This window comes from Notamacropus eugenii, chromosome 2 (genome assembly GCF_028372415.1).
Source record: "Notamacropus eugenii isolate mMacEug1 chromosome 2, mMacEug1.pri_v2, whole genome shotgun sequence".
Classification (NCBI taxonomy): Eukaryota; Metazoa; Chordata; class Mammalia; order Diprotodontia; family Macropodidae; genus Notamacropus; species Notamacropus eugenii.
The window spans coordinates 296,923,665-296,941,263 of NC_092873.1; the positions used below are offsets into that span (position 1 = coordinate 296,923,665).

At 39.6% G+C, this 17,599-nt stretch overlaps 1 protein-coding gene across 4 annotated transcripts in view; it reads left to right on the forward strand.

Moving 5' to 3' along the window:
* The first annotated feature begins 13,197 nt into the window (after positions 1–13,197).
* TTF2 (transcription termination factor 2) overlaps positions 13,198–17,599 on the forward strand; it is a 60,224-nt gene continuing 55,822 nt past the window's right edge. The window contains exons 1-2 of one of the 4 annotated variants that reach the window (XM_072644471.1): positions 13,198–13,346; positions 13,480–13,582. In XM_072644471.1, the coding sequence (XP_072500572.1) occupies positions 13,319–13,346; positions 13,480–13,582 (131 nt within the window). In that variant the 5' untranslated portion in view covers positions 13,198–13,318. Of the gene's footprint in view, positions 13,347–13,479; positions 13,583–14,702; positions 15,427–17,599 lie in introns of those variants that run through there. The other 3 variants (XM_072644472.1, XM_072644474.1, XM_072644473.1) reach the window with 3 other exon arrangements.

Consider the following 17,599-nt stretch of genomic DNA (forward strand, 5'->3'; position numbering starts at 1 on the left):
AACCCAAATGTTCCTTCAATCCACAAATGACTTGGGGATAATCAGACTCCCAGAGCTATTCACATCCCAGTTCTGAAGTTAGACCCCAGGACTAAAACTGCAGCCAGAGCATCCTCAAGGGATGTAGGTGGAGCTGACTATGTAAATGCATCTTTGCCAGAGTTAATAAACTCCATGTTTCCTTGGTGACGTAGGAGTGGGAGTGGGGTAGGAAGGTGATGGGAGCAAGATCTATGACCGTCCCATTTTTGTTTTGTGTCCCTGACAACAGGGAAAGTTAAAAGTAAGAGAATCTCTTCCCTCATAACCTCCCCTCCCCATCCTGCAGAGATCTGAGATCCTACAAGCATACTCTTGTCCCTGGCCCAGATTTCCAAAGGTCAGCTCCTGCTACTGACCTTAGTGGTAGGATATTAATGATCAAAAGTCAGAAAACATTGAGCTATGTAGCTGGAAAGTGATACCCTTAAGAGGGTAAGATGTGAATTTGTGTATGTATTCGTCCTTTGTTGCTGAAGAAGACCATGCCATCAGAGAAATGATGACATGACTTGCACTTGACTTTGTTTTGAGGGAGGTAGGGCTGTGCAGGTCACCAGCCTCACTTCTCCTCCAGAGCCATTTGAATCCAGTGACCAGATATTCATCAGGATGACTGGAGATGACCCAGGATGAGGCAGTTAGTGTTAAGTGACTTGCCCAAGGTCACACAGCTAGTGAGTGTCAAGTGTCTGAGGTGAGATTTGAACTCAGGTCCTCCTGACTCCTGCACTGGTGCTCTATCCGCTGCACCACCTTGCTGCCCAAGATATGAATTTAGAAGCACATTGTTTGGATCACTTATGGAATAGAGCACATTTATCAAAGTTTATTCTAACCCTTCTGAACTCAAAGTATACTCTCTTTCTGTTTTCACTCAGCTACATAAGTTTTTAAAGAAAGTTGCTGTTTCAATTACACACACACAAACACACTTCTATTTCAAACCATTTTGTGATTATGATTTTAAGTTAATTTGGCTCAAATTCAATACAGTAAAATTCCAATATACCCCCCTCCTCATATGTGGATTGATCCTTAGAGCTTGGTGTAAAAGGATTTGACCTGATCATAGTATATCTAGTTTATGACTGTAATAAAACATGGACATTGTTTAAGATAGCCACATTTTTAAGGGAAATAAAATGAAATTAACTGAGCTCTGTAAATCGCCATATTTGTTCCTTGGCACAGAAAGTTACAAAGCCCATTCTGACTTTATTGCATTTTGTGTTAGAATGCTGCTCCCTGGTGACCATTTGTAAAATGGCAGACACTTAGATGTTTTCGTACAATAGCTGAGCAATTAATGAACAGCACCTTTATACCACAACCAATGGGTGTTTGACATAAGGCAGGTCAAATAACTGAATGAGTTGCTAAATTGTTTGTGTTTTCCCAATTTATAGTAGGGATAAGTGTACAGGAATGGGAGTCAGAAGACTTGGGGTCTAGTCTTAGACAAGATGGTGTTGACCAGCTAGCTAGATAACCTTAGATATGTTATTCTCTGAACTTCAATTTTTAAATCTATAAAAGAACAAGATGATACCTTTTCTGTGGCAGCTTTGAAAGAGGTAACTAGGACTAGTAGGCAGGAATTAGAAGAAGGCAACTTTCAACTCCAAATAAGGATGAATGACTTCATAATTAGAGTTGTCTAAAAATGGAATGGATGGCTTTGTGGGGTGGCTAAGTTTCTAGTTTCTGGAGGAGGTGCTTTAGAAGCTGAGTAATGATTTGTTGAGAATGTAGTTCTAGAATTTCATGCATTAGCCAAAAAGGTTGAACACGATGACCTCTCAGGTTCCTTGCAAAACTTAGGGTCAATGACAAGATCAATACTAAAAAAAAATGGAAAATAAAAAAAAAATCAATGGCTATGCAAGGCTTGATACACTGATGGCATAGTCTTTTTTTTTTTTTTTTTACTAATAAGATCTCTTTCTGTTGGATGTAGGGAAGAGACAATTGGCCTTTTGTTACACAGTCTTTTATAAAGGAACAACTTAAGCAGCTAGATGGTGTAGTAGATAGAATGCTAGACTTGGTCAGAAAAATCTGAGTTCAAACTCCACCTCAGACTTTTACTAGCTGTGTCACTGGATAAATCACTTAAACTCTGTCTGCCTCAGTTTTCTCATCTGTGAAATGAAATGAAAAGGCATAATGTTTGTAAACATTTTGCAAACCTTAAAACACTATATAAATTCTGGCTATCATTATTATTATTACTTAAATTTAGCCTTTGACCAACCAGGGATAAATGGTAATGGTAACATAGCTTGTTAATTCAAGACTGGGAAGCAGTAAAATCTTTCCTCTCAAAAGAAATAAAGGTCATTTTTGCCCAAGTGATTCTACTTGTGTTTCTTTATATCAATTGCTTCAAGTGGTCCTCAAAGTAATTCTGCAAAGTTCTTTTCAGTAGTCAGCAGACTAATCTAAAATAAACTTTCTATCAACTACATGAAAAGTTGTAATATGTGTTTACCACAACAGATTGAGTTCATGCCAATATACACAATACATGATAGAAAGAGGTCGTTATAAGCAAAGAGTCACTCATCAGTTTAAAAAAAAAACTCACAACTTTTTTTTGTAATGAAAAATTGGAGTAGGTCAATTGAATAGGCCACAGCCTGAAAAATTTGGCCTAGTCTAATCCATCTCTAACATGCTTGTAGTACAGAATGTTGTATGTGGTTTATAGTGAGGCAAGAATAAACATCTCTAGTATCTCCTCCAAATCTTCTCTAAGGGAAACTTTAATTCCTGCCAGCAGAGGAAGCAGGAGTTGGAAGGCAGAAGCAAGCGGGTCACTCTGCTCTCATTGGAGGGAGGGGTAACAGGCTAGAATTATAACTGTCTGCTCCCTTAAATATTGTCAGCCTAAGTTAGAGGTTTCAAACACTCACAGGGCCAAATCAGATTAAAAGGTAATTGGAAAATATTTAACAAAATAAATAATAACACAATACAACTTAGATAATGTTAATTTGTGGTTTTCTAAGTCAATATGAAGCTCTCACCCACAGGGAGCCTTTTTTTTTTTTAATTTGACACTAGCCTAGGAGACGTAATAGTTAAGTTCAAGCTAAACTCCTGGTTTTTGTTCCTTAATTGGGGGTGAGGGGAGGTTGCAGGCAGTTTTATAGCCAAGGTTTGACTCCCTTCCCACCAAACACCACTTCCACAAAGAACACACACATAGAAAATAGTAAAGAAACTTGTTTATCCAAGTTGATAACAAAACTAAAATCATAGAAATACACACATACATATATGTATACATATGTATATGTATGTATGCACACACTTATGAGAATATGCAGCAGACAATACAAATTGAAGGAACTCTCCCTTTGGGAGTCAGATAACAACTCAACTGAGAGAAAGCATCCCAGATCTCATTGAAGGGAAACTACCCCAGTCTCCAATGTAGTAAGCTAAGGATAAGAATATAACTGAAGTTCTACATGTTGACTTCTTCCCAGAATCTTTCCTTCCATGGTACTAAAGAGAAGTTGGATTCCCAGTCTTCTCTCTTGATGATGGAAGTTAGGAGAACCTGAAGAGACTGGATCTCTCTTCTCTACCACTCTCACCAACTTTGCTCTGCCCTGTATGTAGACTCAAGGCACTGATCTCTGCCACTGAAGAGAGACTCCCATATGAACGGGCTTTGGGACCTTGATTATATGCTAAAATAAGGATTACCTATTTCCTTTTTTTAGTTCAAGATAATGTGGTATACTAAATAGGATATTGGACCTGAGTTCAAATTCCACCTCAGATACTAACTGTATGACTTTGGGTAAGTCATTAATCTCAATTTCTTCATCTGTAAAATAAGAGGGTGGGACTCCATGACTGCTGAGGTCTTTGCAGCTCTAAATTCTGTGATTCTGTAATAAGCATCATCGAGCACCTCCTATATGTCAAGCCTCATGCCTAGGGACACAAAGACAAAAATGAAACAGCCCTTGACCTCAAGGAGCTTATATTCTATTGGTCAACTCTCATGATGCCCATTCCTATGCTACTTCAGGGTTAGTGACACCTGAGATATCACAGTCACCTGAAACTGCTCTGACTCCAAGATCCTAAATTTTGAAATTCTCTTCTCCGACCTTCTTTTCCCATTTCCCCCTGGCCCTTTCGTTCCCCACCCCCCCTCATTGTGATCTCCTGCCTTCAATCCCTCCCTCTTCTCCTAACCTATTTCTATGTTTTTTACTCTACAGTCTCCCAGTTCAACTGGCTTAACAGTGTGTTCATTTATATTTTTGACTCTGTAGTCTTCTAGTTCAATTGACTCGACAATACATTGTCTTCCACATTGTCCCTTTGCTCTCCTGATGTTCCCATCTTGTAAACTCCAACCCAGAATCACTCCTACCATGGAGCATGACTAAAATAAATGTGAAAGAAAGAAAGAAAGAAAGAAAGAAAGAAAGAAAGAAAGAAAGAAAGAAAGAAAGAAAGAAAGAAAGAAAGAAAGAAAGAAAGAAAGAAAACTGAGCTGACTGGGTCATCCTATTTATTCTCAAATGGGCACTCACTGCTACACAGTCATTTGTCTCAGATTGACTCATCCTGTGCCCCATAAAGTTTCCCTTCCTCTCACCTTCCCTACTTCTGCTGATGGTATCCACATCCTCCTATGCTCAAAGTCATCTTTGGCTTTTCCTTCTTTCACATCCTCCAGTTTCAGCCAATTTCCAAGTTCTTTCGATTATACTTTCACAGTATTTCAGATTTATCCTCTTCTTTTTACTCATCCTACCAGCCTAGTTCTTGTTCCTATCACCTCTTAATCTATTGTAAAAGCCTTCTAACTGGTCTCCTCTAGTTTCTGACCAATCTACTCTCAATATGGTCACCAAAATAAACTTCCTAAAGCAGAGATTTGTTCATATTATCTGTTTTATTGCAAACCTTTAGGGCCTCCTCATTGCCTAGAGTTGAAAATACTATTTAGCCTGGTGTATAAAACTCCTTCCAATGTGCCTTTCTACACATATTTAACTTGACTCATTCATTTATTCAGTTTCTTACTGGTAATAAACCATATTCTATTTGTGTTCATTATGACTCTTTCCATTGCCTTTTGGGTGACCTGCAATTTTGATTCCTCAGAAGTTGTGATATTCCATGATTCTCAGTCATATAGCACCACCAGAATAATGATGTTAAAAGATGGGTTTTTATCTCAGGGAGGAGCTTGGGGTGGTTAAAGTAGATCTGCAATTTCCCAAGTATATAACAGAGCACTCTTTTTCTATTATTTATTTCTAGTTCCAATTTATTATCTACTTAAAGTGTCCTTCCAAGATATATGTATGGATAGATCAGTTCTGTAGGCTAGCCTTCCAAATAAGTGCCATAGCCTGGACGATAAACACTCTCCAACCACTTGACTTTTCTCAAATGATAGGCATGAAGCTTGTGAAGACTTTATGTAATTCTGTATTCAAGAAGGGTCAGGTTAGAAGCTGATGACAGCATTTGGTTGGGGGTATTTTAGTTACTGCCTCTCACTTAGCTCTTCACAGCAATACAATGATCTAAGACAATTCCAAAAGACTCATGATGGAAAATGTTATCCACATTCAGAGAAATAGTTAAGGAGTCTGCATGCAGATCAAAACATACTATTTTCACTTTTTTTGTCTTTTTTTTCTCTATTTTGGGTTTTCTTTTTGTTCTGATTCACAACGTGACTAATGTAGAAGTATGTTTAACATAACTGTACATATATAAAAAAATAAAGTAAGTTTTCTGGTTACAAAAGGCATCAACTGCAGGACAAGGACTTTTAAGGTAATCTCACTTTGCCAGCTAAACATTGCCAACAGTATGAATTTGGGTTAAGAAACTTGGGAGAAGCAAACTAGTCAGATGACCTGTCTTGTCCGATTGAATTATATTCAAAACAAGTTTCTTAAGATTATTGTAATGTTTCATCCCTCTTTTCTGTCATTGATCTGACTAAATGGTAACTTTTTGATGTATTGCTATTAAATCGTTATTTATTTACTCAGAAAAAATAAATAAATTAGTGCCTCTCAGAGCAGCAATTAAAAGGAGAGTTCCCTGAGTTCAAGGAATTTAAAAATGAGGAAGTGATTTGATCAGTTATATCTATCTTTTTCAGTTCCTTCATTTGACGTGTTACCTCATTAGGCATGAGGTAACCAGGTGGCACAATGCATCACTGAGTCTAGAGTCAAGAAAATCTAGCAGAAGAGGAAGGGATTGAAGGCATGAGATCACAATGAGGGAAGGCGGAACAGGGGAGCCAGAAGAAAGTGGAAGAAGGTCAAAGAAGAGAATTTCAAAGTTTGGGATCTTGAAGTCAGAGCAGTTTTCAAGTAACTGTGACATCTCAGGTGTGACCACCCCTTAAGTGGTATAGAAATGGGCATCATGGAAGTTGACCAGTAGAGTTCAAAAGTGGCCTCAGACATTTACTAGGTATGTGACTCTGGGCAAATCATCCTATCTGCCTCAATTTCCTCAGCTGTAAAATAGGGATAATAATGACACCTAAATACCAGGGTTGTTGTAAGGATCAAAGCAAATAATATTTGTAAAGTGACTTGTACGGTACCTAGTACATATCAAGCACTTAATAAATGCTTTATTTTATTTCTTCCTAAATACCTCTCCAAATGAATGATTGTTTAAAGGAGATCTACACACAATATTTATGTGTCCAGTGAAGATTTATTAAAAGATATTTTAAAAAGCCAACAAAGGCCTCAGGAAGTCAGAGACATTAGAGTTTTCTAAAGGGGTTATTGCTAAATATCAATGGTATAAAGCAACTCCAAAGATGGCTTCCTTTTATATCAGAAAGATGCCATCTCTGAAGTAAGGAGATGACTCACTCATGTAGTAGTGCATCTCCAACTGCCTACTGTATATATCCAAGTGGATGTCTTATAGATATCTTAAATCCAACATGTTCAAAATGGAACTTACCACATTTTCTCCAAAACTCTCCCTCCTTTCTAGCTTCTTTCTTACTATCCAAGGTACTGCCATCCTCCCAGTCAGACTCACAATCTATGTGTCATACTCACTTCCTCACTCTCTCTTACTCCCTCATATCCAATCAAGGGTCAAATCTTGTTATTTCTACCTTCATGACACTTCTCATATACCTTCTCCTCTGATACTGCAAGCAGATGGGTACAGACTCTCATCACCACATCACCCTGGACTGTCACAACAGTTGATGGTTGATGTTTTGGCCTTAAGGACAGTTTTAACCATGTTACCCCTGTACTTGCTCATTAAACTCGTGTCTTCCTATTACCTAGAGGATCAAATATAAAATCTGTTTGCTGCTCAAAGCCCTTTGAAACCTAATCCCTTTCTAACCTTCCGGTCATCTTATGTTTAATTCTCTTCTACATATTCTATAATACTGTGACACTGACCTCCTTCCTCTTCCTTGAATAGGATACTCCATCTTGAGATGGGGGGCATTTTCACTGACCATCCTCATACCTGGAATGCCATTCCTCCTCATCTCCACCTCCTGGATTCCCTGGCTTCATTCAAGTCACAGTTAAAATCCCACCATCTGTAAGAAACCCCTCATGGTCTCCTTTAAATTGCCTTCTCTCTGAAATTATCCCCAATCTACCCTGTAGATATCTTATTTGTACACAGTTATCTCTCCCCCTAGACTGAGATCTTTGAGGTCAGGGGTTATTTTTGCCTTTCTTGTTTCCCAAGTGCTTGGCACAATGTCTGGCTCATACCAGGGGGTTAGTAAAGACTTACTGACTTGACTTTTTGTGGTTCCAGTATGGTAACTGGCAGAATAAGATCTTATCTATTGATCTATTTTGGTCTACATTTTTGGATCTCTGAGTCCAGTAATTGTTTGAGGAGTGTGAAAGCAGAATATTTCCTGATTTACTGAAGGGGGGTACAAAAGTCTTAGCTCTGATGCAAGTGCTAGAGGGCTGTTTGGGCCCAGAGAGATACTTTGTGTATGGAAGTTATCACTGGAAAGAAAATTCTTGCATGGTTTTAGGGGCAAAAGGGGAACTTTTTATACTTTTGGAATAGATGCCAATTACCTGGCAAGAATCAGGAGATACACTCAATCAAGCATTTATTAAGGCCTCACTATGTGCCAACCACTGTGCTGAGTACTAGGGATACAAATAAAAAGTAAAAAACAGGCTCTACCCTCAAAAAGCTTATCTTTTAATACAGGAAACAACATGTACATAAATAGGTACATATAAGATGGATGCAGAGTAGATGGAAGGTAACCTTAAAGGGGAAAGCATTAGTAGCTGGGGGACCAAGGTAAAGTCTCATGAAGAAAGTAACCTGAGGTGAATCTTGAAGGCCTTCAGTTACTCTTTCAAGTAAGGAATCAAAGTACTTCCTAAAGGTGCTTATGGTTTGGTTTTGTTTTCCTTTGAGGTTCTATGTGTGAAATGCTAGCTCAGATTCCACAGGGGAAGACCAATAAACTTCCAATACCTGAAAATCCTAACAAAAGCTTATTTATTAATATTGCATTGTATAAATATGTATATATGCATATTTCTGTAGCAAATAACACAATAAAATTCACTTATAGTCTTCAAAGTGAGGGAGGATAGCACTTACAGTTACAAAATTCTAAAAATCAAAACCATATTTCTTAAAAACTAATTGTATTTATATTTTTTGTTTTTAGATCATTAAAATTTTCCCTAGTATCCTATCCCCAACCTTCTCATTCCATTCCATGTAACAAAAAAAAATTTTTAAAGAAAACAATCAGGAATAATAGGGGGAAAAATCAATAAAACTAATCTATTCATTGAAAAAAACAGAAAATATAAGTGATGTTCCACACCTATGGACCTCTTGCCTCTGCAAAGGAGTGGAGTGGACATCTCACATCTCCTCTTTCAGGCTATGCCTGTTCTTTGTAACTTTGCTGCATCATTTTTTAACTTTTTATGACTGTTCTTTCTGTTTGTATTGTAGTCATTGTGTATGTTGATTTCTTGGCTCTGCTTTACTTATACTCTTCATCTGATCATGTAAGTTTTTCCATCTTCTCAGTGTTTATCATATCTGTCATTCCTTACAGCATGGTAACATTCCATTACGTTCAAGCATGACAGTTTGCTTAGACATTCCCCAGTCAAAGGGCAGCTTCTTTGTTTCCAACTCTGTTATCACAAAAATGGTTACTATAAATATTTGTGCATGTGAGAATTTTCTTCTTATCAATGACCTCTTTGGAATATATGTCTAGTAGTGAATCTCTGGGTCAAAAAGTATGGATATTTTTTTAGTCTTCTTGCTTCCATAATTCCAAATTGCTCTAAAAATGGGCAAAAGTATGCCTTTATACACATAATATGCACAGAATCTACAGAGATGATACACCACCACACAAACAGTATTTAGTATTGCCACAGAAGTAAAAACTAGGAAGTAATGTCTGGGAAATAACTATTGAAGATTACAGTCATTAAAGAATGGAGATCTAAAAACAAAAAAAGAAAAGAAAAAGGAATGGAAGTCTAGATGTCCAGTTGAATCAATAAGCATTTGCTTAAACTATTTTTTAACGTTACAAAATCATCAACAAATAAAAACATTTCAGCATATAAAGAAGAATGAAAAAGAGGATTGCATATGAAAATGTAAACTTTGACATAGTTTTTGAAAATATCTGTTAAATTTAATAAAAGTCCCAAAGACATAGAACAAAGAGGGAAGGGACCTATATTAAAAGAAAGAACTTTTTTTTTTGTTCTAGCAAAGAACTGGAAAGTAGGGAGTGTTCATCAACTAGGGAAAGGCTGAAAAAATTATGATAATCTTTAAAATGTAATTTAAATATGATTTATATTTGATATTTGATATTTGATTGAATTGTGATAACATCAATATTTTAATAATAACCATAGTATAAATCATAATACATGGATAATGGAAAATTATTTCACCATAAGAAATTATTAAAGGAATTGATTCAGAGACACCTGAAAGATTTGTATGAAGTGATGCATTGTTAAATGAACAAAACCAGGAGAGCAATTTACAAAATAAAACATTATAAAAGTAACAACTTTGAAAGGCTTGAGAACTCTGATCAAAACAATGAAGAATCACAACCCCAGAAGACTGAAATGTGTATGCTTTCCACTTCATGGCAGAGAGGTGATGTAATAATGATGCAGAATGAAATATACAATTTTAGATATGACTAATGTGTGGATTTCTTTTGCTGGCTTGCATGTTTTAGTAGCAATAGAAGGATTTATGAGGGGTGCTGAGTGAGAGAGGGTACGGTGATGTCAATACAACAAAAAAGAAAATTAAGTAAACAACATCGAGGAAACTTTTTTTTTTAATTCAGAGGAAGGGAAAGAAGGAAGTCCAAAGGAAGACATGAATAAGCAAAACAACTTTGGGATTAACATGTTGAATTGTTACGTACTAAAAAACAGCAACTACAACAAAAAGCTGTATGTCATTGAGAACTGCAGTTTTATATGCAATCCTCCTACCTCTCTGCCAAGAGATAATAATAATGGGTGATGTTTATACAATGCTTTGAGGTTTGTCAAGCTCTTTGTATATATTGTTCCATTTGTTGCTCATAAAAACACTGTAAATATGTGTACTTGATATTTGAGGAATTTCAGGCTAAGAGAAGTAACATGCCATGATCACACAATTAATTAACGTCTGTAAGACAGGATTTGAATTTAGGTCTTCCTGACTTCAGGAACCGAATTCTATTTACTATGCTACCTAGCTGCCTATATGGGGGATGAAGTGGAGAAAATAAACATTTACTAAGTGCCTACTATATGTCAAGCACTTCATAAGTATTATCTCATTTGATCTTCACAACAACTGTGGAAGGCAGATGTATTATTACCCCCATTTTACAGATGAGAAAACTGAGGCAAACAGAAGTTAAGTGTCACATCAAAAAGCCCAGAATCACACACCTAGTAACTGAGGTAGAACTTGAGCTTAGGACTGTCTGACTCCAGGTTCAGTGTTCTATCCACTGAGATACCTAGCAGCCTTTCGTAACCACTTAGCAACCTATTTAACCACTTAGATTTTGGGAAATGGCTCTTGTGTGTGTATGTGTATTTGTACGTGTGTCTATCTATGAGCATATGTGTGTGTGATTGTACACATGTATATTATCAGTTCCCAATATATCTTGGATATCACATTTTTATTAGAGAAATTTGCTGCAAAGGTTTTTTTTAAAACCAGATAACTGTTTCCTTTTCAATTCTAACTGAATTGATTTTGCTCGTGCAAAAATTTTTCAGTTTTATGTAATCAAATTATCCATCTTCTCTTTTATGGTTGCATCTATCCCAGTTAAGAACTGTTCCCCTTTCTGTAGTTATTAAAGTATTCTCATCTCCCCTTTTGAGTTTTATGTGATCTTATATATTTTGGTCCTGGGTCAATTCAGAACTTATTGTGGCATCTGATGTAAGATTTTATAGATGTTAGCTGTCAGTCAGTCAGCTTAACCTTTCCTGAGCATCTACTAAGTGCCCCACATTGTGCCAAGCACTAAGGATACAAAGACAGGTAAACATCAACAACAAACCAAAGCAAATAAAAAAAACCTTGCACCTACTTTCAAGGAGTTCATAGTCTAAAGGGGGAGTCCTTGGTGTTAGTATATAGAGTTTCCCATATTAAGTAAAGGTTTATTTATTCCCATGATTTTTAGAGGTTAAAAAAAAGTTGTATTTTTTATGTCAATTGCTATCATAGTTCATATTGTTTTGTCATTAATATGGTCAGTTAGGCATATAATTTTGAATAAATGTGCACTCTTGGTAGTGAGTAAACTTAAATAAATTGGTGTAGTCTTTTCACTTCATCAAGAGCATCTATGAGCATTATGAGCTAGGCATCCTAGTGGATAGAGCGTGGACCTGGAGTCATCATAGATCCAACTTCAAATCCTCCCTCAGATGCCTACTAGCTGTGTGACCCTAGATAAATCACTAAATCTTTCTCATCCTCAGTTTCCTCATCTATAAAATGGGGAGAATAAGAGCACCTACTTCACAAGGTTGTTGAGAGGATCAGATGAGTTAGTATGGGTAAAGTGTTTTGCGATCTTAAATTGCCATGTTAATACTATGTGCCAGGCGCTGGAGATATAAACACAAAAGTAGTACAGATCCCTTTGGGGCGGCTAGGAGGCACAGTGGATAGAGTGCCAGTCCCACAGTCAGGAACACTCATCTTCCTGATTTCAAATCCAGCCTCAGACACTGACAAGCTTTGTGACTGTGGACAAGTCACTTAACCCTGTTTGAATCCCAGCCAAATGAGCTTGGGAAGGAAATGGCAAACCTCTCTAGCACCTCTGCCCAGAAAACCCCAAATGGGGTCATGAAAGTCCCACACACTGAACAGCAACAGACCGTTTGCTCAAGGAGTTTACATTCTGTTGAGGAGATATTTGTTCCCAGAGAAGTAAATTCAAGATAGATACAAAACAGACTGGAGACGATGGGGGGTAGGCAGGAGAGAGATAAACTGTTGTGCAATGAGGCAAGCTCTCATGAAGCCTGAAGATCCCATGAAGGTCATTGAATTGGCTCTTGAAGAGGGCACGCACGTGTGGGAGACAGGATGAAAAAGCGCGGAGGTGGGAGATGAGAGTATCTACTTGTAGGGGGAAGGGAGCAGCACGCAGGACAGCTTGGCTGAAACCACGAGGTTATAATCAGCCTCCATAATTATTGATATTGTTGATGACATCATCTTCATCATCTTCATCATCTTCTGGCTTTGGACACCAGACAGATTCTCCTAGCGAAGTAAGAGCACCTTGCGTTTTATCGCGGACAGACTCCTCGCGCACAGCCCCCTGGGACCAGCCTCCACTAAGCTACACTCTCAGTCCTGCAATCGCACGTGACTTTTCCCGGGCAGCCCCTACTCTTGAATCTGGACTTCAGGAAGAGGGAGCCTTGCTGCTATTGGCTCGCTCCCATGTCGTTCTTTTCCTCCACCAATAAGAGCTTCCGTCCTGACCAATCACTCTACTTTGTCATTTTAAATTCCGATGCCACAAGGCTGTCGGCGGTCTTGATTGGCTTTCGTGAGTTCCGCCTAGAATGTGATTGGCTGAGCCTCAGGGAGGGCGGACTGATGGCGGAAGAGCTGATTCACTCCAGTAGAGCTAGAGGGCGGGACTTCGGGGGAAAAGCGGAGTAGAAGTCGTTCGATTGTCCTCATGGAGCCGGTTCTGTGCCCAAATCACGGTGAGGGGATTCGGGGCCGAGGACTCGGGTGGGTGTGCGCGCGGAGGGAGGACAGCAGGAACAGGGGGCGGAGTTCCTTCTGCCTCCACCGGGTCAATATCCGAGTGTCCTCCATGTCGCCTTCTCTCCTCAGGGACCCTTTGCTTTCTGAAAACCGGAATCCGCGAGGGCCCCAATCAAGGCAAGAGCTTCTTCGTGTGCCGGGGACCGTCGTGTGGCTTCGTGCGGCCTGCCGAGTAGGTCCTGGGGGGCCGGGGGCGGGGGGCGGCCGGCGCTCGGAGCCCGCCTAAGTCAGTCTAATTCTGCTGAGGAAGGCGTGGGTGCGAGGCCCGCCTCAGACCCCGGACTGTGAGACCTTGCGCAAGTCACTCCTCCGCTCTCCTGAGACCATGGAGCGGACCTGCGCTGTGGGGGACTGCCGCTCACCTGGGAGTTCCCCCTGCTGGTGAAGGCTCCCGGCCAGCCCCTCTCCCTGTCCAGGCGCAGACTCGTGGGTTAGGGTCAGGGGCAGAAACCGAAACGGAGTTCACCTTAGACAGGGAGGCTTGTAGGTGCCGAGAGTGGTCAGCATTTAGCCGAGGCTAGGCCCCTGCCCCCTCCCTTACCGTCCGGCCATGGGGCGGGGCGTGTGTGCGCGCATACATACATGTATACACACATAGGCGCACACACAAATACATGTGTGTATGTATGTATACACCTTTTGGTGGGTGTATACACACATACATGTATACACATAGGCGCACACACAAATACATGTGTGTGTATGTATGCACCTTTTGGTGGGTGTGTGTATACACACATACATGTATACACATAGGCGCACACACAAATACATGTGTATATGTATGTATACACCTTTGGTGGGTGTGTGTATACACACATACATGTATACACATAGGCGCACACACAAATACATGTGTGTGTGTATGTATGCACCTTTTGGTGGGTGTGTGTATACACACATACATGTATACACATAGGCGCACACACAAATACATGTGTGTGTATCTATGCACCTTTTGGTGGGTGTGTGTATACACACATACATGTATACACATAGGCGCACACACAAATACATGTGTGTGTGTATGTATGCACCTTTTGGTGGGTGGGTGTATACACACATACATGTATACACATAGGCGCACACACAAATACATGTGTGTGTATCTATGCACCTTTTGGTGGGTGTGTGTATACACACATACATGTATACACATAGGCGCACACACAAATACATGTGTGTGTGTGTATGTATGCACCTTTTGGTGGGTGTATACACACATACATGTATACACACATAGGCGCACACACAAATACATGTGTATATGTATGTATGCACCTTTTGGTGGGTGTATACACACATACATGTATACACATAGGCGCACACACAAATACATGTGTGTGTGTATGTATGCACCTTTTGGTGGGTGGGTGTATACACATATACATGTATACACACATAGGCACACACACAAATACATGTGTGTGTGTATGTATGCACCTTTTGGTGGGTGGGTGTATACACACATACATGTATACACATAGGCGCACACACAAATACATGTGTGTGTGTATGTATGCACCTTTTGGTGGGTGGGTGTATACACACATACATGTATACACACATAGGCACACACACAAATACATGTGTGTATGTATGTATACACCTTTTGGTGGGTGGGTGTATACACACATACATGTATATACATAGGTGCACACACAAATACATGTGTGTATGTATGTATACACCTTTTGGGGGGATGTTTCATGGGTAATCTAGTGAAGCCAATGGACCAGTTTCAGGGGTGAGCTATTAATCAGGCAAGGGAGGTCCATGAACCTTTCATTACACCTTTAAGTGTAATCTGTTATATTAGCATTTTCATTCTAAGCAACCAACAAGACAATAAGTCAAGCTCTGATTTGTTGTCTGCCAATTTTCACATGTAAATGCTCACACTAAAAATTTCAACATTGGGCTTCAGTTTGAGCTGGCACACCCCTGATCACACACTGTTCTACTTCTTTCCCTCTTGGCTTCAGCCAGGCTGACCTGCTCATTGGGGAGCAACAGGTAAGTCCTTTCATCTCCTACTGCTGTGCTTTTGTATAAATTCCATACCTGGAACCTCTGCCTGGATTTAAGGAGAAACTCATGGGCTTCCTACTTCAAGAGCGCTTGCCTGATTGGGCTAGTTGGCTGTCTCTCAGCCCCTGCCCCCATCACTTTGTATCTATTTCCATATATATCCCATATTCACTTGTCTGTAAACACATTTCCCCAATAGAATGTAAATTCCTTTAGCAAAGAGTTTGTACCACTTCTGTATTCATATTCACGTTGCCTGGCACATAGTTGATAAGAAAAATAATAGCTAGCATTTACATGTCATTTTAAATACATAAAATATATGGGACCACAAAGGAAAGCAACCATATTTGAAATAGTTATCAAAACATTTAAAAAAAAAAACAACTGTAGGTTCACAGACTCTAGTTAAGAACTTTTGAGTTGGTTAGATATGAAACGTAGATTTGGTTAGATATGTCATATCTTTATGTACCTTCAAGTTTCCTTTTATCACCCAAACCCTAAAAAATGGTAGCCAACCACAATTATCCCAGTTTTACGGATGAGGAAACAGGCTCAGAGAGCTAATGTGACTTGTAGGATCACAGTGTCTGAAGTTGGATTTGAATCCAGGTCTCCTGATTCCAAGTCTACCATTCTTTCTAAGTCCCATTGCCTCTTAACTGATTAGGGATGGGAATGGGGATAGGAAATTCAGGATTGCCTAAAAGAAAGTAGTATGGTAAAGTAGAAAGGATTGGACTTAGAAGTCACGCTACTGCCCCTGCTCTGTCTTCGGCTAGCCATGGAGACCTTTTCCTGGAGTAAAATTCTGTGATTCCATTATTCTCCTTTAGCATTGGTTACTTGTTTATCCCACAATTCAATTAAATAAACCTAATTAAAACATTAAAAGTCTCTCTGTGCAAGGTGCAAGTCTAGGAACTAGAGACATAAAGACAAAAATAAAATAATTCTGTCCATTTGCTAAAATGATAGGTGGCATTTATGTAGTGTCTACTGTGTGCCTACTCACAGTATTGTGTTCGTCCTTCATTGCTGAAGAAGACCATGCCATCAGAGAAATGATGGCATGGCTCGCACTTGACTTTGTTTTCTTTTTTTTTTTTTTTTTGAGTGAGGGAGGGCTGTGAAGGTCACCAGCCTCATTTCTCCTCCAGAGCCATCTGAATCCAGTGACCAGATATTCATCCAGATGACTGGAGATGGCCCAGGATGCACTGGGAGACCTTGGGCCCTTTAGGCCAAGGTGTTTGCAGGTACTCACTTAGGGTGGGGCAACGCCCATTCATTGAATAGTCCTGTTTAAGAAGTAGCCAGGGCATGGCCCCTTTAATGAGGTCAAGAAAAAGGAAGACATCAGGCTGAGACTAACACAACCTTGTGAGTAGAGGCAGCTGGCTGAATGGGGACCCAGCTAGCTGGGTAACTCAACTCCTCCTCTCCTGTCTGCCTCCCCCTCCCCTTCCTTCTCCTCTCTAAAGGAAGGTAAATTTGGATGGCCAAAAAATGCCCTTTCCTCACCTCCCCTCCTCTTCCCTCCCCTGGTCCAAGGTCTCCCAGTGCATCCTGGGTCATTTCCAGTCATCCTGAGGAATATCAGGTCACTGGATTCAGATGGTTCTGAAGGAGAAGTGAGGCTGGTGACCTGCACAGCCCTCCCTCACTCAAAACAAAATCAAGTACAAGTCATGTCATCATGACCTTTGGCAACGAAGGACAAACACATACTATGTGCCAGGAACTGTGCTAAGTGCTTTACAGTTATTATTTCATTGTATCCTCACAGCAACCCTGGGAGGTAGATGCTAATATTATCCCCATTTTGCACATGGGGAAATTGAAGTTGATAGGTTAAATGACTTACTGAGGGAGGATTTCAATAACTTGCTCGGGATCACATGACTATTAAGTAAGTGTCAGAGGAAGGGTCTCAACTTAGGCTTTCTTGACTTTAAGTCTGGCACTAACTTGACAGTGGCTTATCATTCCCATTTTAGAATTAATCACCCTGTGAACATTTTCACATGTATGAAATTTATAAGTAGGAAAAGAAGGTATACAGTTGTGAAGTAATTTGCTTGTGGCCTTGCAGTGGGTATGAAATTGATTTTCTAACCCACAGACCTAATTCAGCTGAGTCCTCTGCCTCCAA